Source organism: Cynocephalus volans, chromosome 6, assembly GCF_027409185.1.
Source record: "Cynocephalus volans isolate mCynVol1 chromosome 6, mCynVol1.pri, whole genome shotgun sequence".
NCBI classification, from domain to species: domain Eukaryota; kingdom Metazoa; phylum Chordata; class Mammalia; order Dermoptera; family Cynocephalidae; genus Cynocephalus; species Cynocephalus volans.
Genome location: NC_084465.1, coordinates 84,785,147 through 84,806,420, shown reverse-complemented (window position 1 = coordinate 84,806,420; position 21,274 = coordinate 84,785,147). Strand labels below are relative to the sequence as shown.

At 38.3% G+C, this 21,274-nt stretch overlaps 1 protein-coding gene across 1 annotated transcript in view; it reads right to left on the bottom strand.

The window, feature by feature from the left end:
• Positions 1-21,274, bottom strand: part of DNAH11 (dynein axonemal heavy chain 11) — a 315,191-nt gene that overhangs the window by 246,207 nt on the left and 47,710 nt on the right. The window contains exons 15-21 of the mRNA XM_063101058.1: positions 20,017-20,349; positions 19,539-19,793; positions 19,289-19,458; positions 18,821-19,043; positions 14,831-14,947; positions 14,639-14,725; positions 897-1,055 (exon numbers count right to left, since the gene is read on the bottom strand). Coding sequence (XP_062957128.1) covers positions 897-1,055; positions 14,639-14,725; positions 14,831-14,947; positions 18,821-19,043; positions 19,289-19,458; positions 19,539-19,793; positions 20,017-20,349 — 1,344 coding nt within the window. The remainder of the gene's footprint in view (positions 1-896; positions 1,056-14,638; positions 14,726-14,830; positions 14,948-18,820; positions 19,044-19,288; positions 19,459-19,538; positions 19,794-20,016; positions 20,350-21,274) is intronic.

Genomic DNA, 21,274 nt, shown 5'->3' with positions numbered 1-21,274 from the left:
ACAGCATCATTATCACTTAATCCTGTGTACTTTGAATTGATAAGTACATTACTATTAAATAACATTTTTATAATTCTACATGTAGCACAAAATAAGCTTTCATGCGACAATTTTCATCCATTATAAACTCTCATTAACCATTTCTTGACCATATTTTATATCTCGTTAACATATTTACATGGCTTTCAACTGTGTAAAATACATGTTCAATATGCCTAGTTACCTAGAATTTATTTTTACACTTAAGATTTTACTTAATTAACCGCATATGAATTAACTTTATTTTTAGTAAAGAGCTGTTTATATATGCACACACGTAAGTGTAAGCATAGGTGTATACATGAGTTTGTATACACAGGTGACCATACATGTGTAGTATATATTTACATATTTTTATTTGTATTTCATACAATGCCCCAAAAGGATTTGGGGCAGTCAGCTCATTACCTAAAGTTTCATCCTGAACTAAAAATAAAAATAGCTGATATGCATGGAAGAATCAGAACATACCTAAGGATACAAAGTGGAGTGGGGAAAGGGGGATAGGGAGAGGGGTCAGAGATAACTGGGGGGATAATTGGGTGGGGGACACAGGGTATAATCAGAATTTGTGGTAATGGGCATGCTGCCAATAGGGATGTGGCCATCACATCTTAGGCACAAGTGGTGACAATTTGCCTTGTACCCCATGAATATTCATAACCAAAAAAAAAAAAAAAGAATCTTCCAGTAATAGACATATGAACTCTAATTCAAGGGGTGGGGAGATCTAATGTCCGCATACTTCAAGACATTATAACACTCAAATAAAATGATATGGACACCAAAAATTGCACATTTACACAAAAGAATTACTGAAAGAAAAAAAAAGCATGCCTTCAAAAAGCACATCTTACTCTGACATAAATAATGACATCCCAGAGTCCCTTGAGCAGTTTTATTTCTTTGCGACACTGCTTCATCTGCTTGTACTCTGGAAGAGCCACTTCAAAAAGACGAGCAGATTCTTGCATCTGCAACATTTCTTCTTCTAATGCCTCAAGCTCTTGATTTGTCTAAGGAGAGAACATACACACCTGCATACAAACTACCAGAGAGAGAGAGAAGCCACATAGTTCTGTAGCTCTGGTTATTTCAACATTTCAAACTTTGATTTAAAGGTTTAAAAAAGAAAATAAAAAGAAATGTGCAGTGCAATTATTGGTAAAAATGTAGGTGTTACATGAGCAAACTCACAGCTACTCAAAACATGAGAATAGACTGCTAATGAATACAATAATGTTACCAATATTCTCTCTATGTACATATTTCAGCAAGATTTCCATGACTACCTATGAATACAATTTTTCCTCTTGATTTTCAATGTATAGCTGGGAGCAAAAGGTGAGGTTCTAGAAACTTCCATGTAAGAATAAATTACTAATCACTTAGAAAAAAAGAGGAACTTTCAGATTTAAAAAATACCTAGAGGTTATTAATAGTATAAAATGCACTCAAGAGAATTTGTAAAATAAAATGCTGGAGCTAAAATCACAGCCTGGTATGGAAATTTCACCATATAATTATTTTTACCAAGGCTCACCTATCACCCCAACCAAGTATGTGCTGCCAAATATAAATTGACTAATTTTTTTCTTTCTCGATGGGCTAACTCTTAGTTTTAGCTATTTTTTTTTTTTTTTTGTCTTTTTCGTGACCGGTACTCAGCCAGTGAGTGCACCGGCCATTCCTATATAGGATCCGAACCTGCAGCGGGAGCGTCGCCACGCTCCCAGCGCCGCACTCTCCAGAGTGCACCACAGGCTTGGCCCTTAGTTTTAGTTTTTATTAACAAAGTTGTATATTTGTTTAAGGAGCATGCAAGAGCTGGTAGGGCAGGAAGGCCATCTCCCAGGTTCACTCTGCAGTGTTCCTTGTGCAATTCTCAATTCTGCTCTTAAGCTGCTCTTTGTTGACTGATCAAGTTTAGACATTACACTAGGTTACCAGCTTTGCAATATAAGGATTTGACTTTGTTTTTCCCTTTTATATTTTCTCCCATCCTCCTCCCAATATCCAACAATTATAGTACTTTAGCTCTTTTGATTTTCTTTTTAACTAAACACTCATACTTAATCCTTTTGTATTCCATCAACCTTCAACTGTCTTTTTTTAATTGACAAAAATATGTTTTTATGTACAACGTGATGTTCTGAAATATGTAAACATTGTGAAATGACTCAGACAAGCTAATTAACATATGCATCACCTTACATACCTCATTACCTCACATTCTTTGTGGTGAGAACACAAAATCTACTCCTAGTAATTTTCAAAATATAACAGTTTGTTGTTAACTATAGTCACCATGTCGTGCAATAGATCTTTTGAACTTGTTCCTTCTATCTAACTGAAATTTTGTATCCTTTGACCAACATCTCTCCAAGCCCAACTGTCTCTTAATTTCACACTATGTAAATAAGAATATTAGCACCCTGCTTTTATTTTTATGTTATACCTTTACAAACAAGAACTGCAATTCTTTGACTTAGTTTTACAAATGTTTTCTTCTGAAAAATTTCAAACACGTGAAAGGATATACATATACACACACACACTCACATGAGTGCACCCATCCAGTTTAGGAAATACCACTAACAACCTTTAATGCCTTTCTCGATTTTATCCCTCTCCTTCCTACTACAAATTTAACCACCAAACCTACATTTTTATTTAGTAGTCTAGTCTCCTGATTTTTACATTTTCACCACATATGTATGTATTGCTAAGTGCTAAAATGTTAAAATTTATGTTTTTAAAATATATAGTTTTACACTACATTATATTAAGACATTTCAATTACCATTCTTGAGGTACACCTATATATTCATGACGATGTGTGTGAAGTTCATGCATCTCCACTACTCTATGCTACCACATTGTCTGAACATACTACAATTTATTTATTCCCCTTCTGATGGTCATTTAGGCTTTTCCTGTATTTCACCATTAGCACTAACACTACTAGGAATTTTCACGTTCTCTAGTGCATAATGTTTTATGTAGAGTTTTTGTTATCCTTTAATGGGTTAAAAATATCTTCCAAGAGTTTATATCATGAATGAATGTTAAACGATATCTAAAGATTTTTTGGTATTTCTTGAGATGATCATATGATTTTCTCTTCTTAATCTGTTAACATGATGATTTATATTGTCACACTTGTTTTCTTGGTATAAACTCAACTTGCTTATAAATTGGTACAATTTCATTTTGTTTTGTTTAGCACTTTTGCATCTATATGTACGTGAAAAAGACTGACCTATAATTTCTTCTTTCTCATACTTCTCTTTTATGAAAAGTAGATGTAGTTTGTAGAATACTTTTTGAGTGTTCATTATTCTTCTGGTTTCTACAATCATATGAATGAAATCTGTTTCATAAAAGCTTCTTGGAATTTACCTGTTAAGGCCACCAGGGCCTATCAGTCTGTTTGAAAATTTTTTAAAAACTGCTAAATTTTTTTCCTACTGGTTAATTTTTAATAGTTATATGACTATTCATGTTTACTGTGTCTTGAGACAGTTCTGGTAAGTTATATTTTTCTAAAATTTATCCATTTTGCTTAAGTTTTCAAGTTTCTTGTTAATTGTGCTCTATGTTCTTTCGAATTTCTGCTCTTTCTGTCCAATCATTCCATATTTTATTACTAAGGCTGTTAATTTTGCTTTTCTCTTTTTTCCCCCTTGATCATTCTACCAGAGATTTGTCAATGTAATTAGTCTTTTCAGAACCAAATTTGGTTTTGTTGATCCTCTCTTTTCTTAAGGTATATGAACTAGAAGTTATTTTCGTGATGATTTGTTGGTAGTAAATACATTCTGTTTTTGTTTGTCTGAAATATCTTTATTTCATTCTTGTTACTGAAATATAATTTTATTCAACTGAATTTAGAAGACATCAACTATCTTCTGGTTTCCATTGTTGCTGTGAGAAGTCTGCTCTTAGCCTAATCATCATTTCTAACAGGTGATTTGTCTTTTCTATCAGGTTACTTTCAAGATCTTCTCTTTGTCTTTGGTATTCTGTAGTTCACTGTCATTTATCTAGATGCAGACTTTGTATTTATCCTGTTTGGGATTCAGTGAATTTCCTGAATCTATTGATTCATGCTTTGACCAGTGTATTAGAGCTCTCCAGAAAGACAAAAACGATAGGATACATATAGATATATGAGAAGGGATTTATGAGGGGAATTGTCTCAGGTGATTATGGAGGCTAAGAAGTAACACATCAGGCCTTCTGCAAGCTAAAGACCCTAAGATCCTGGTGGCGTGGCTCAATCCAAGTCCCAAAGCATCAGAATCAGGGAAGCTGATGGTGTAACTTTCATTCCAAAGGCCAGAGATCACAGGGGGAGGGGGTGGGGGCAAAAGAGGTGCTGGTACAAGTCGTAAAGTCCAAAGGCTGCAGAGCCTGGAGTTCTGACATCCAAAGACAGGAAAGGGGTATTCCAGCTCCAGGAGAAAAATTAAATTGACCCTTCCTCTGCCTTTTTGTTCTATCTAAGCCCCTAGCAGATTGGATAGTGCCTGCCCACATTAAATGAGGGTGGATCTTCCCCACTCAGTCCACCAACTCACATGCCAGTCTTTTCCAGAAACACCCTCACAAATACACCCAGAAATAAGGCTTTACCAGCTCTCTAGGTATCCCTAATCCAGTCAAGTTGATACCTAAAATTAACCATCAGAACCAGTCCTAGAAAAGCCTCAACTACTGTGTATCAGACTATTACCTCTAATATTCTGTTTATTCTCTCTTCCAGGAATTGTGAGTAGAAGTGTTAGATGTCATTCTAACTTATTCCTCTCTGTCTCTTAACCTCTTTTACATTTTCCATCACTTTATACCTATGTGCTGCAACCTAAGTGATTGCTTCCAGTTTAATTTCCATTTCACTAATTTTCTTTCCAATTTTAATTAGCTTTTTTTTTTTAATTAGCTCTTTAACCTATCTGCTGAACTGTATTTTTTTTTAACAACTATATATATATATATATATTTTTTTTAATTTTATTTTGTCGATATACATTGTAGCTGATTATTGCTCCCCATCACCAAAACCTCCCTCCCTTCTCCCTCCCCCCCTCCCCCCCAACAATGTCCTTTCTGTTTGCTTGTTGTATCAACTTCAAATAATTGTGGTTGTTATATCTTCTTCCCTACCCCCCCGGTTTGTGTGTGTGTGTGTGTGTATGTGTGTGTGTGAATTTATATATTAATTTTTAGCTCCCTCCAATAAGTGAGAACATGTGGTATTTCTCTTTCTGTGCCTGATTTGTTTCACTTAATATAATTCTCTCAAGGTCCATCCATGTTGTTGCAAATGGCAGTATTTCATTTGTTTTTATAGCTGAGTAGTATTCCATTGTGTAGATGTACCACATTTTCCGTATCCACTCATCTGATGATGGGCATTTGGGCTGGTTCCAACTCTTGGCTATTGTAAAGAGTGCTGCGATGAACATTGGGGAACAGGTATACCTTCGACTTGATGATTTCCATTCCTCTGGGTATATTCCCAACAGTGGGATGGCTGGGTCGTATGGTAGATCTATTTGCAATTGTTTAAGGAACCTCCATACCATTTTCCATAGAGGCTGCACCATTTTGCAGTCCCACCAACAATGTATGAGAGTTCCTTTTTCTCCGCAGCCTCGCCAGCATTTATCGTTCATAGTCTTTTGGATTTTAGCCATCCTAACTGGGGTTAGATGGTATCTCAATGTGGTTTTGATTTGCATTTCCCGGATGCTGAGTGATGTTGAGCATTTTTTCATATGTCTGTTGGCCATTTGTATATCTTCCTTAGAGAAATGCCTACTTAGCTCTTTTGCCCATTTTTTAATTGGGTTGCTTGTTTTCTTCTTGTAAAGTTGTTTGAGTTCCTTATATATTCTGGATATTAATCCTTTGTCAGATGTATATTTTGCAAATATTTTCTCCCACTCTGTTGGTTGTCTTTTAACTCTGTTAATTGTTTCTTTTGCTGTGCAGAAGCTTTTTAGTTTGATATAATCCCATTTGTTTATTTTTCCTTTGGTTGCCCGTGCTTTTGGGGTCGTATTCATGAAGTCTGTGCCCAGTCCTATTTCCTGAAGTGTTTCTCCTATGTTTTCTTTAAGAAGTTTTATTGTCTCAGGGTGTATATTTAAATCCTTAATCCATTTTGAGTTGATTTTAGTATATGGTGAGAGGTATGGATCTAGTTTCATTCTCCTGCATATCGATATCCAGTTATCCCAGCACCACTTGCTGAAGAGGCAGTCCCTTCCCCAGTGAATAGGCTTGGTGCCTTTGTCAAAGATCAGATGGCAGTAAGTGTGTGGGTTGATTTCTGGATTCTCTATTCTATTCCATTGGTCAGTGTGTCTGTTTTTATGCCAGTACCATACTGTTTTGGTTATTATAGCTTTGTAGTATAGCTTAAAGTCAGGTAGTGTTATGCCTCCAGCTTTATTTTTTTTGCTGAGCATTGCTTTGGCTATTCGTGGTCTTTTATTGTTCCATATAAATGTCTGAATAGTTTTTTCCATTTCTGAGAAAAATGTCTTTGGAATTTTGATGGGGATTGCATTGAATTTGTATATCACTTTGGGTAGTATGGACATTTTCACTATGTTGATTCTTCCAATCCAAGAGCATGGAATATCTTTCCATCTTCTTGTATCCTCTCTAATTTCTCTCAGCAGTGGTTTGTAGTTCTCATTATAGAGATTTTTCACCTCCTTGGTTAACTAAATTCCTAAGTATTTTATTTTTTTGGTGGCTATTGTAAATGGGCAGGCTTTCTTGATTTCTCCTTCTGCATGTTCACTATTGGAGAAAAGAAATGCTACTGATTTTTGTGTGTTGATTTTGTATCCTGCTACTGTGCTGAAATCATTTATCAATTCCAACAGTTTTTTTGTAGAGGTTTTAGGCTGTTCGATATATAGGATCATGTCATCTGCAAACAGGGACAGTTTGACTTCATCTTTTCCAATCTGGATGCCCTTTATTTCCTTCTCTTCTCTGATTGCTCTGGCTAGTACTTCCAACACTATATTGAATAGGAGTGGTGAGAGTGGGCATCCTTGTCTAGTGCCTGTTCTTAAAGGAAAAGCTTTCAGCTTTTCCCCATTCAGGATGATATTGGCAGTGGGTTTGTCATATATGGCTTTAATTATGTTGAGATACTTTCCCTCTATACCTAACTTATAGAGGGTCTTTGTCATGAATGAGTGCTGAACTTTATCAAATGCTTTTTCAGCATCTATAGAGATGATCATATGGTCCTTGTGTTTGAGTTTATTAATATGGTGTATCACATTTATTGATTTGCGTATGTTGAACCAACCTTGCATCCCTGGGATGAATCCCACTTGATCGTGATGAATAATTTTTCGTATGTGTTGCTGTATTCTGTTTGCTAGTATTTTAGTGAGGATTTTTGCATCTATATTCATCAAGGATATCGGCCTGTAGTTTTCTTTTTTGGTTATATCTTTACCTGGTTTTGGTATCAGGATGATGTTTGCTTCATAGAATGAGTTTGGGAGATTTGCATCCGTTTCAATCTTTTGGAATAGTTTGTAAAGAATCGGTGTCAATTCCTCTTTGAATGTTTGGTAAAATTCTGCTGTGAATCCATCTGGTCCTGGGCTTTTCTTTGTTGGGAGCCTTCTGATAACAGCTTCAATCTCCTTTATTGTTATTGGTCTGTTCAAATTTTCTACTTCTTCACGGTTCAGTTTTGGGAGCTTGTGTGTGTCCAGAAATTTATCCATTTCCTCCAGATTTTCAAATTTGTTGGCGTATAGTTGTTTATAGTAGTCTCGAATGATTCCTTGTATTTCAGATGAATCAGTTGTAATATCGCCTTTTTCATTTCTAATTTTTGTTATTTGAGTCTTCTCTCTTCTTTTTTTTGTTAGCCATGCTAATGGTTTGTCAATTTTATTTATCTTTTCAAAAAACCAACTTTTTGATTCGTTGATCTTTTGAATTGTTTTTTGGTTTTCAATTTCATTCAGTTCTGCTCTGATCTTAATGATTTCTTTCCGTCTGCTAACTTTAGGATTGGATTGTTCTTGTTTTTCTAGTTCTTTAAGGTGAAGTGTTAGGTTGTTCACTTGCCATCTTTCCATTCTTCTGAAGTGAGCATTTAATGCAATAAATTTTCCCCTCAATACTGCTTTTGCAGTATCCCACAGGTTTTGGTATGATGTATCATTGTTTTCATTAGTTTCAATAAACTTTTTGATTTCCTGCTTGATTTCTTCTTGGACCCATATGTCATTAAGTAGAATGCTGTTTAATTTCCATGTGTTTGTATAGTTTCCATAGTTTTGTTTGTTATTAATTTCTAGTTTTAATCCATTGTGGTCTGAGAAGATACATGGGATAATTCCAATTTTTTTGAATTTATTGAGACTTGATTTGTGACCTAATATGTGATCTATCCTGGAGAATGATCCATGTGCTGATGAGAAGAATGAATATTCTGAGGTTGTTGGGTGGAATGTTCTGTAGATATCTGCCAATTCCAATTGGTCTAGAGTCCTGTTTAGATCTTGTGTTTCTCTACTGATTCTTGGCCTAGATGATCTGTCTAATATTGACAGTGGGGTGTTCAGGTCCCCTGCTATTATGGTATTAGTATCTATTTCCTTCTTTAGGTCTAATAGAGTTTGTTTTATAAATCTGGCTGCTCCAACATTGGGTGCATACATATTTATGATTGTTATGTCTTCTTGATGGATCAGTCCTTTTATCATTAAGTAGTGTCCCTCATTGTCTCTTTTTATGGTTTTTAGTTTAAAGTCTATTTTGTCAGATATAAGAATAGCCACTCCAGCTCGTTTTTCTTTTCTGTTTGCATGGTAAATCTTTTTCCATCCTTTCACTCTTAGTCTGTGTGAATCTTTATGGGTGAGGTGGGTCTCTTGTAGGCAGCATATAGTTGGGTCCTGCTTTTTGATCCAGTCAGCCAGTCTGTGTCTTTTAATTGGGGAATTTAAGCCTTTAACATTAAGAGTTGTTATTGAAAGGTGTTGATTTATTCCTAGCATTTTATTGGTTGTTTGGTTGTCTTAGGTGTCTTTTGTTCCTTGCTTTCTGATTTACTGTTTGGTTTCTTTGTTTGTTGGTTCCTTAGGTTGTAGATAGTGTTTTTGTTAGCTTGTTTTCTCTTCATGAATGCCATTTTTATTGTACTAGCGGGTTTAGATTTTTCTTAGGTTTTTATGGCAGTGGTAGTTATTTTTCAGGAACCAAACCCAGTACTCCCTTGAGGATTTCTTGTAAGGGTGGTCGTGTGGTAGTGAACTCCCGCAGTTTTTGTTTGTCTGAGAAATATACTATTTGCCCCTCATTTCGGAAGGATAGCCTTGCAGGGTAGAGTATTCTTGGCTGGCAATCTTTGTCTTTTAGTATTTTGAAAATATCATCCCATTCCTTTCTAGCTTTTAGGGTTTGTGATGAAAAGTCTGATGTTAACCTGATTGGGGCTCCCTTATAGGTGATTTGACGCTTCTCTCTTGCAGCTTTTAAGATTCTCTCTTTGTCTCTGAGTTTTGCCAATTTGACTATGACATGTCTTGGAGAAGGCCTTTTTGCGTTGAATACGTTTGGAGATCGTTGAGCTTCCTGGATCTGAAGATCTGTGATTTTTCCTATACCTGGGAAGTTTTCTGCCACTATTTTGTTGAATATGTTTTCAATGGAATCTCCATTTTCCTCCCCTTCTGGAATACCCATGACTCGGATATTTGAGCGTTTGAGGTTGTCTGATATCTCTCTCAGATTTTCTTCCATGTCCTTGATTCTTTTTTCTTTCTTTTTGTCTGCTTGTGTTATTTCAGACAGCCCATCTTCAAGTTCAGAGGTTCTCTCTTCAACTTCGACAAGCCTGCTGGTTAAACTCTCCGTTGTGTTTTTTATTTTGCTGAATAACTTCTTCAGTTCAGCAAGTTCTGCTACATTTTTTTTCAGGACATTGATTTCCTTGTATATTTCCTCTTTCAGATCCTGTATACTTTTCCTCATTTCATCATGATGTCTAGCTGAGTTTTCTTGTATCTCATTCAGTTTCCTTAGAATTATCACTCGAAATTCCTTGTCAGTTATTTCAAGGGCTTCTTGTTCTACAGGATCTAGAGTATGAGATTTATTAACTTTTGGTGGTGTACTTTCTTGATTTTTTGTATTTCTGGTGTCTTTTTTTTGGTGTTTATTCATTGTGGCAGGGGGTTTCACAGTCCACCGGTTTGAGACTAATGACTAACTAGGATGTTGCTGTGGTTGCCAATTTGGTATGGCTCCCGCCGTGACTGCTCAGTTGGCCACTAGTGTCTTGTGTGTGTGGTTGCCTCGGGTCTTGGGCTTCTCCGGGGATCCACCTTTCTGGTCAGCTTGTACTCTGCTGGGCTGGTGGATCACGTACCACAGGGTGTGTGATCTCTGTTGAGCTTTCACTTTCTGTACAGGACTTCTCCCCGCTCTGGCCCAGGCTGTTAGATCGTGCAGTGGCGACCCCACCGGGTGTGTGGTTTCTGTCGAGTCTCCGCCTCCCTGGCCGCACGTCTCCCCCCTCTGTGCACACTGTGCTGGGCTGGGGTGTGTCTTCTGCACCCCTCGTCTATCATCTGGGCCTTCAAGACCCTGCTCAGCACCGCCTCGCCCAGGAAGTCTACCAGGTTTCTGCTAGGCACAGACGACCGGTCTCTCTGGGTGCCTTTGTAGCACTGTGTAGATCTTTCTCGGGTCTTGTTCACCTTTGTATCCCCCCGGTATAAACCGAGTCTAGTGCCCGCCTGCAGCCTGCTCTCCAGCAGGTTCAAGCGGACCTGGGAACTCTCCTACCACACTATTCCCAACCAGAAATTCGTTAGGCTTTTTTCCAAACTGGTGGTTGCAGAGATGGTAACTGCCTCCCAGTAACAGGAAGTTTACCGGGGCCGGAGTCCAGGGTGTGGTGGAGTGACAATCGGCCCGCCCGTACTTCCTAGCCCTCCCAAAACTGGTCGGGACGCCCCACACCCCCAGCCCCGCCAGAGAACCGCGGAGGGAGTGGGAGAGGAGGCCGGTCCGCAGGGTCCGGAAAGCCCCGCGCCAGGCCAAGCAAATGGGCTCAGTGATGGCCGAGCAGGGCGGAGCTGCCCGCACCTGGGAAAATGGAGGCAGCACCGGGGCAGTGAGTGGCCTGGTGGTGCAGGCGGGAGCCACGTGGGCATCCACCCCCCGAACAGGGCTGTGCCAGCGATCACTCACAGTGCTGTGCCAGGTCGGGCGCTCGCTCTGTCTCTGGTTTGTTGCCTTCCGTGTTCTCGGCGCTGCCGCCTCGGGCTGTTCAGTCGCGGCGCCGCTCGGGCGCTCCCAGGAATCTTCTTTAATGCCGGCCTGAAACCTCGAATCCTGAATAGGGCAAGCTGGCCGCCTTCAGTGCGGCCCCAGCCTCCAGGATCCTGGCTGCATCCACAGCAGCCCTGGCGCCGTGTTCCCTGTTTCAAGACTCGGTTTTGCAGCTAAGAATCAGTTCTTTTCCTGCTCCACACTTCAAAGCTGTTGCCTGTAAATGAGGCAGCCTCTCCTGCCGGGGGCAAAGTGGCGTTGAGCCCCCACGACCGGCCAGCAGCAGCAGTCCTCCCTTAAGAGATGGCCAGAGGAAGGTCCACAAGCTTCCCGGCTGCCTGAGGCCCAGTGGCCACCTTTTCCACCTCAGCTACTCCGCGCCAGCCGCCGCAGCCGCCGCCATCTTGAAAACTCCAACTGTATTAACAACTATATTTTTCATTTCCATATGTATCTGGCCCTTTTTCAAATTCAACTGATCTTTATTGATAGTTGAAAGGACTTGCTCATTTTTTTCAATATTCTTTTTATTTCCTCCTAATGTCTGAAGTTTTCTATAGGTCTATTTCTGTGCTTTCTTTCTATGAACTCTTAGATATGATGCAAGTTTACTGACTGTTTTATTGTGAACTCATATTTGTCTAAACTTAAGCTGTTGGACTCTTGGGGAGACTACAATGACAGCATTTTTTTTCCATGGAAGATGTAAATTTGCTTCTACTAGGTGCTAAAAAGACCTACTCACAGCCATTTTGATTTTCTAGGCTGGAAATTCCTTAATCACAGAGGTAGTATAAAATAGAACCATAGGCCCTTGTAGTAATGGGCCTATGTTTACAAATTCCCAAAGGATCCTTTTCCCTTCTTCTGCTCTAGTCTGAGCCTAAGTAAGGACTGACAGGGATCTCACAGGCTCCTTCTGTAGGCTGTAGATGTTCCCCAGCCAGCCCCTCACTGAAGGTCTAACCTCTTAAGGATATCTCTCCACACTAAAGAGTTAATCCCAAAATTCTAGACTTCTGTCATTTACATTTGCCCCTTAGCAGCACAGGCTTCTGTGTTTGCCTGTGCTTTCTGTCCTGCTTTCAACTATTTTTCCTGCCCTTTAGAGATTCCTCTTATTTTCTTGTGCTCTCAACACCAGATTTTATTTTTTTTATTTATTTATTTTTATTTTAACTTCTCAATATACATTGTAGTTGATTTTTGTGACACTTTACCTGTTCCTCTTCCCCCCTCTCTCTCTACCCTCCCCCCCATCATATCTGTTCACTTGTCTTAACAAGTTCAAGGAATTGTTGTGATTGTTGTGTCTTCTTCCCCCTCCACCACTCTTTGATTATCTGTTTATTTTTAGCTCCCACATTTTAAATTCCACATTAATGAGTGTGTATTCAGCATTTATTTTACAAAAGAGGGCCTTTCAAATATCTAGTCCACCATACTCACCAAAGCCAACATCCCTTTTATTTACTTTCAATAATTTTTCCTATTACTTATACTAATTCCATTATTCCTAGAACCCACTTACTTATGTCAATTCAACTGGTTACTATGTCTTTGGCTATGAAGAAACAACAGCACTTTACCAGGGAATCTGATTATAAAATGAAGGATTTACCACACCACTTCCCCTTGTTAACGGTCGGCCTATTGTTTCTGTCTTGTACAGTGAGGTGGCTTGTGTACCACAGTCTACTATATCAGTGCAGAATGAGAAATATGCCTGTCTTTAGTTGATTATAATTAAATGAACATTAGATATACATGCTGAACAAACACACCAAGAAAATGACTTCGAGAAAAAGTTAACCCAGCCCTACTATATTCAAAATATCCCTAAACATATTCTGTAGGTGTAACGATAAGAATCTCTAACTTTTAAATATGTAGCTATATGCTGTTATGGTATAGCATGAAAATGGTAAGATTCAATAAATAACTGTAGTAAATGTTTATATACAGCACATTGCTTAGTCAAGGAAAAATGTTTCACCATACACAATATGTTCAGACCACCTGCAATTTAAAAATAATCTTTTAAATAACCTACTCCCTTTCAATGAATATATTAACCAATTTTCTTCAGCCAAGTGAAAGAAAAGACCTTATGCTATAGAATAGTGTTTTCTGAATAGATTTAAAGCAATTAAATATAAATTCAAATCAAAATTTGGAAAGAGAGGTAAAATTTGTGTTAGCTGCAAGTTTTATGCCAATCTAAGGAGTAAAGACCATCCCCAGCATGAAGTAAAATCAGATGGCAGCCTAGATAAAGAACTCAGAAGATCCCAGCTCCTGAATCCAAACTTCACTAAGTCATTTCCCCATTCTGTCTACTATGTTAAGTTCCTAGAGGAAAAAAGGTACTATTTTTCTAATAAAAGTTTAAAACATCTTTTCAAGACTACTATGAATTACTCACTATTTTGGATTATTTGCCCACTATATGCATTCTCACAGTCAACCATAATAAGGTAGTTCTTATAAACTAGGGTTGAATGACTCAATAACAATCACGTTCAGGGTTAAGAATAAGTTACGGGCTTTCTGGACTATGGTTAAAAATTATTAGCAAAAGTATCACATAGGAAGCAGTATACTTTCAAAATATTCTGATTATTTATTTTTAATTTAGATAGCCAGAAGTTTAATCCTAGTTCTCTCATTTACTAATTCTGTAATCTCCAACAAAGTACTTTATTATATGAACTTTTAAAAAAAAATCTGAAATAGGGAGAGTAACAGTAGCTATATCATAGGGGCACTATGAGAACTAAAAGAAATAATGTAAATAATATGCTTAACATAATTCTTGACATATAGTAAGGGCTCAAAAAATCATAACAGTAGTTGCTGTTTTCACTAGTATTACTACTTTGATAAGGGTGGTGGTGATTTTTTTTTTTTTTTTTTGACCAGTAAGGGGATCGCAACCCCCTGCACAGTGTGGTCTGTACCACGCTCAGCCAGTGAGTGCACCGTCCATCCCTACATAGGATCCGAACCCGCAGCCTCAGCGCTAACAGCACCGCACTCACCCCAGTGAGCCACGGGGCCGGCCCAGGATGGTGGTGATTTTGGGAGACATGATTTAAAGCAATCTACTTGGCAAAAATTGCATATAGCTGGGTTTTAATTAGTTCTCAATTCCTACAACTAATGACAAAAGTAAGGCAAAATATAGCAGTATCTCAGTGCCTACGCTTATTTTCTGAAGTAGTTGTTGTAATGCACACAAGATGTCTGAGATCTATATTACCTTATCAAGCACTGTGTACGGATTTTCTGCATTAAATCCAAGAGGGGCAGAGCATCTGAATCTCTCTCTGAACTCTGCCTGCTTTCCCTGGTCAGGGCAGAAAAAATAGAAAGTGAATCTCAAATAGATTCAAAATGTTTTACTCAAATGTAAAACATTTCTTAAAGCATAAAAACTTGGTGACTAGCTTACCTCAAACAAAATACATTTTTTCCTTATTAGAGTGACTTCTGCATTTTGGAGAGGTGAAACTTGATGTCTGACAGTTGCTGTGATCTTTTTGGTAGTTTCCCATTTTTCAGGCAATTCCTACCAAAACAAAGGTGCAAATGGAAAATTACTTCAGTTCTTAAAACAAATGAACCTCATAGGATTAAATAATTCTAATTTCTTCACACTAACCCATAACACCTTTTTCATTCTTATAGAAGGAGTTTCTCCCCCTCAAAAGGTGATGGAGATTAAAAGGCTCAGAGCCAAAGCTGAAGTACAGGCTGACCCACTGGCACTTCTGGGTTCAGATCTTCAAAGCACGTCCCAGAGTTGTTCTTATCTCAGAATAAATGCAAATCTTTTCAAAATAAACACAAATTTCCAAATTGTTTTGCTGCTGCAGGAATAAAATTAAAGTGTTCAGGAAATGATTTTGCTGACCTATAACAACTAGAAATGGAAGCCAGCCACATTTAGCAATTTAGCAAGTGAAAAAAATATGCTTTGAATTTGGTGGCGCAAAGAGGAAAATGTGAATCCATCTTATCCTCTGCATTCCTCTAGCTCCAAAGCTCTGTACTCTTTCTTGACACAGAGCTCGAGCATTGAGGTTGGGTTTATTTTACCTAACTAGGATTTCTGAAGTGAGAAGAAACACAGGGAAGAGAAGGTTAATTCCTACTTGACGTAGAACAGAAGCAGGTGCCAACTCGACTCTGCTCTCCCTGCCTCCTATGCCAATAGGACGAAAGTTATTATTCCCATTGAAAAGCATTCCTTGTGTCCAGACTAACAAAGCATTATTTCTCTGGGTCATCTCCTGGGACGCTGAAATTGTTTTGTCATACAAAACCACCCGTAGTGATGGACTCTTCTTGTGTAGCTGAAGTGCAAAAATCAAAGGCTCTAAAGACTATTTTGTAATCCTCAATAAATATTTGACAAAAGTTTCAGCAACTGCCAATTATGAAGAGTGCACCATACACTCTTCAAATACAAATACTACTATAAATAGTATTTGCGTGTGGTGGAGGGGGTGCTGCAAAGGTGAAATACATTCCTTAAGCTGTTTTGTAATCTGTCCAAGTGAGTGAGAGGCACACACAATAACTACTTCACATGACAGAACCTGTTAATTTCCACCAGGAGGTCTATATATGATGGAATCACAATACTTGGGAGGCAACATGGTGTCTTGACAGCAATACCAAACCAGCTCAGGAACAAGAGACCTGGGCTCTACGCCCCCTTGTCCTTCCATCTCGTGCTTCCTCTCATCAAAACTCTGCATCCTTATCTGTACAGACAGAGTCTCACTTTGCATTTCCCATTCCATTCCATGGACTAAATATTACCTGGAGTCCCTTCAGAGGCATGGCTGGGAAGGCAGGGAAAAGTCACACCTACGGGCTCAGGCCCCTAAACCCTTTTCCAACACAGATCTGCTTTATATTTGAGGGTTCCAAACAAGCTTCCACTTGATAAAAATACATTTTCTTGAAAACCAAAAGATCAGATGATCTCCAGTGATGTCTCTTTAACTGATAGGATACACCCGAGGAGGAGATAACACTGAATCTGAGGCTGAAAGGAATGAGTAGGTATCACCAGGCAGAGATCAGGCTGAGATCCTTTGTGACCTTGTGAGTTATGACCACCAATACAGGATGGGGTGAGCTCTATGAAAACTGCACAGTACTCAGGAGGCTAGGGGCAGTCCATGAAGGTTTTTGAGTGAGGAAGGGACTTGATGCAACCTGCAGACTGAATGTCGCTTCAGAGTATATTGTAGATGAGTTCTGAGGAAGAACAAAGGGAACTAAGCAGCTAGTGCTGTGGTTGAGGTAAGAAGTAACGAGAACTGAATTAAAATGGGTATAAAAGAAATGCAAAGGAGTCAGCAGACCGAAGAGATGCTGCAGCAAGAGTCTGTCCAGCTGGGGGTAAATCCCCATGACACCAAGGAAGCAGCCCTTGAACTCTGAGTAGGCACAGCCACATCTAAGGGGTTTTCAGCACAGAACTAAGCATAGACAAGTATTTGAAAAATGTTACAACTGCTCATGACAATGAAGGAGAAACTGAAAGGAACTATCACAATTGCTTTAATTAAAATAAAATTGGGACCCTGTTATGCTCTACATGCAACCTGCACTGCCTATAAACCTTATTTTTCCTCCTGAGCAGCCTAAATCACCAACATTGTGACATACACATCACTAAATGTGTGTCCTGCTTTTGAAATATGGAAAAGCCTAATATTTCAATACTATCATAACCTAAAAGAGTGAGTCAAACTTTTATAATATCTGGAGGCCATGGCTGAAAATCCCCCCTCATCAATTACTGGTGTTATGACTGGTTTCTCTATGAGATATATTTTAAGGTCCAAGATCTGACTCCAAGAATGTCCAAAGCTTTCTAAAAACAAGAAATATTTATAGTTCGTTCTACTGTAACTATTTCATCTCATGGTCTTGTTATACATCTATCTGTCCATGGCTTGTCATCTCACTCCATGTCTAACTGAACTGTCAGCTCTAAGGACAGTCTGATACTTAAATAGAATTTAATAATTCACATACAGCAATTCTTTATAGCCAATAGAGCACTTGTAAGTACACTTTTGCATTTAATCCTCACACACAAAAAATGAAGGCTATAAAATGGTGTGGCCACTGTGAAAAAGTTTGGCAACTCTTCAAAAATATAAATATAGGATTACCATATGACTCAGCAAGTCCAGTCCTAAGAATATACCCAAAAGAACTGAGAACAGGTACTCAAACAAATACTTACACACCAATGTTCATAGCAGCATGATTCACAATAGTCAAAAGATGCAAACAACCCAAATGTCCATCAATAGATGAATGGATAAGCAAATTGTGGTACAAACATAAAATGGACTATTATTCAGCCATAGAAAGGAATGAAATACTGATACACACCACAATATAAACGAACCTTGAAAACATTATGTCAAAGTGAAAGAAGTCTAACACAACAGGTCACATATTGTATGACTCCATTTCTATGAAATATCCAGAATAAGTAAACTCATAGAGACAGAAAAAGATTAGTGGTTGCCAAGGATTGGTGGGCAGGGCTTGGTGAGGGCTGAGGAAGAGCGGGGAGTGGCAGCTAATGGGTATGGGGTTTCTTTTCCAGGTGACGAGAAGCTTGTGGAACTAGGTAGAGGTGGTGGTTGCACAAAATGGTGAATGCACTAAATGCCACTGAATTGTACACTTTAAGACGAGTACTTTTATGTTACCTGGATTGTGAATTTCACTTCAAGAAAAAGAAAAAGAATAGAAAGTAAGAAATTAGACATAGCAAGTATAGATGAATTTAAAAAAAGGGGGGGGGGTGTCATGAAGGATATTTTACCAAAATGGAAGCATGTTTTGAGATGCTAACTTGCCAAGGCAAGCAGAAAAGATGGACTCATACAATACTTGAAAAGAAATCTAAATGTGAGTTCTGTGCTCTGACCACTAGACTAGATGAACTAGAATCCAATGAAAGGTTTTTAGCTAATGTGCTCACCAATCACATTTGCAAAGTTCAATATAAGTGCAGCCTGGAAGCCAATGGGTGAAAAAGGTGTGTATATATATATCATGTTTGAAAGATAGGAAAACTGGAACTCAAGCTACTCAGACTCTCTCCCACCTAAACACCTTATAACAAGAAGGCAGCGGAGCACGGTGGTTAAAAGTGAGTATTTTGTCATGAAACACACCTAGAGTCAAGTGTTGGTCAGCTTTACTACTTGTGTGACCTTGACAAAATTATCAAATTTCTTTAAACTTCAGATTCCTAACCTGTAAAATGAAAACATTAATGCCTACAGTATAAAGTGTTTTAAGGACGTCATTAGGGAGCGCATGTAAAGTACTTACATGCTAAAATTAGCTAAATACTTAGCTAAATTTATGGAAATTATTTCACCTCTATACTTACCTCCAGCTGAATATAGACTTGCTCAGGCATCTTCTGCCCATAGCTTTCCAAGAGTGTGATGGTTTCTTTTAGAGGGTCAAAGAGTTCATCAGTAGCTCTCTGTCGGCTTCTTACAGCAAGAAGATGCCCCATGATGTCAACTAAACCATCGTGATTGCCTTCACTTAATTCTCTCTGAAGTCCTGCATCTGTCTCCTTTATAAATTCTTGTAGTTCATTCAAACTATTTAATATATATGTACATATACACACAAATTAAGTTCATTAAAACATTTAGTAGTATGAGATTGAATCTTACTGAATCAGAAATCAGACTGAACCTTATTTTCATTATGTACCTGATTAAACCTTTTTCATTATCTCTATTACGAAATTGGCAGCATTAACGCTCTTCTAATTAATATTTCCATTTTACAAGGCAATCAGTGTTGAAAGCTGTAATTCCAAAAACCGAAGTGCAAAGGCTACCTGTTGATGACAAATCTCAAAAGATGCTCCTGAAACATCCAGCTCCATTTCTTAATAATGTGCAGCAAGCTCACTTTGAAAGGCTTCATGTCCACCTTGAACCAACTATCAAACACTCTGAAGTCATCAAACTTGCTCATCTGAACATACAAAGCCTCATAAATGTCGATCTATAATTAGAAAACAAAATAACTATCACAATTCAATGAAAAGCCAATTAGCTGCATCAAATGCCGAGGGTTTTCCTTGCCTGTTCTTTGAATTGTTCAAGAGTTGGCGGCTGTTCAGGAATTTCTTCGTCTGCATGAGCATCCATCTCCTCAGATGACAGAGTATGGCCATACAGGAGAAAATGCTTCATAAACTCAGCTCGGTCATCCACCCAGAGGTAAGCGTAGGTCTCCAGGGTGTTTCTGAAATCGAGGACTTTGTTGATGACGGCCACCACTCTGTTCATTATCTCCTGCCTGACCTCCGCCAGGCCTAACATGTTGTCCATATCACTCTAAATGGGAGGAAAACCAAGCACTTATTCTCATTTAAGCGAACCTCGCTCTATCAATTATGCGCCACATAACATTGTCTAAGGCAATTCCTCAAACGGAGAAGAGCTCTCAAAATAAAAATTTATGTCGCTTTTTCCACCTTCTCCTTTTGTGTTCCCCATTGCCCCAATTTATTTTTGAATTGTTAACATAAAAGCTAATACCCATTTACAAAGAAAATACCTGATAATTTGCTATTTCCAGATGTGCTGCTACTCGCTTGACCTGGGCAGACATTCTAAAACTACTGCATAACATTTCTTCTAGCAGATCATAGAAGCCATCCCCAGCCTCTCTTTCTAAAGAAGGCTTAAATACAATCTCAGGGGGCATTAACATCATTTGAGCTTGAAAAAATGGTGCAGGTTTCACTTGTTTCTCTGTATTCCTCAGGAAGAAATCTAAGTCATGCATAATAGCCTGAAAAAAGCCTTCCACCACGATGTCATCAATGAATTCTATGTAAATTTTCCAGGTATCCAGAGAAGGATTGGCTTTGAAGAGCTTCCTGTTTTCCTAGAAACAGACAAGTATTAATAGATGAATATAAACGAGTATAAAAATGAAAGTCTTCCATTCAAATGGTTAAAAAAGGGACTGCATTTTTGTGCATGATGGAGGAGCATTCAAATGCTGGGTTGCAGAACCTTAAGCTAGGTGGCAAAGATCTAAGCAGGGTTCATAACATTAAGGTCACATATGAAACACATTCAGAAGTCATTCTTTAAAGGAAAAGTCAATATGAAGATGGACGGGCTGGCTGGTTAGCTCAGTTGTTTAGAATGCAGCCTTATAACACCAAAGTTATAGGTTTGGATCCTCATACCAGCCAGCTGCCAAAAAAAAAAAAAAAAAATCCCATTTAAAATGCTATTTTTAAATACATACAGGAAATATACTAGCTCCCAAGGGATTCTAGATGTGTCGGACTTGGGCTCTAGTTCTTGCTGTGAGCCCAACTCTACATGGCTTTGGACTCTGCCTTCCAAGGCCTTACCTGTAAATGAAAAGATTTCTCAAACTGGTCCTTCAAAGAACACTGTTCTGGGGAAATCTGAAGATCATTAAGTCAGGGGAGTAGTACATACTCTATGCTACTCCTGGAGACTCACAATGTACCTATTATATTAATGTCCATTGAATTTGGTTTAGCCCAGTTGTTTAAAACCCTATTCAAACACAAAGAGGCTTTTTTTTGTAAGCCATCTATAAGCAGCCAATGGAATAGTAACTCAGCTTGGGAAACGCTGGGCTGGTGAGTCTAAGAGTCTAAGTTTCCTCTGTACTTAAACAATATGAGCTTCCTCAAAGGAAATAATTAACAGAGTTAAAAAGGACCTACAGAATGGGAGAAAATATTTTCAAACCATGTATCTGATAAGAGTTTAATATCTAAAATATATAAGGAACTCAACTCAATAGCTCAATTAAAAAACAAATA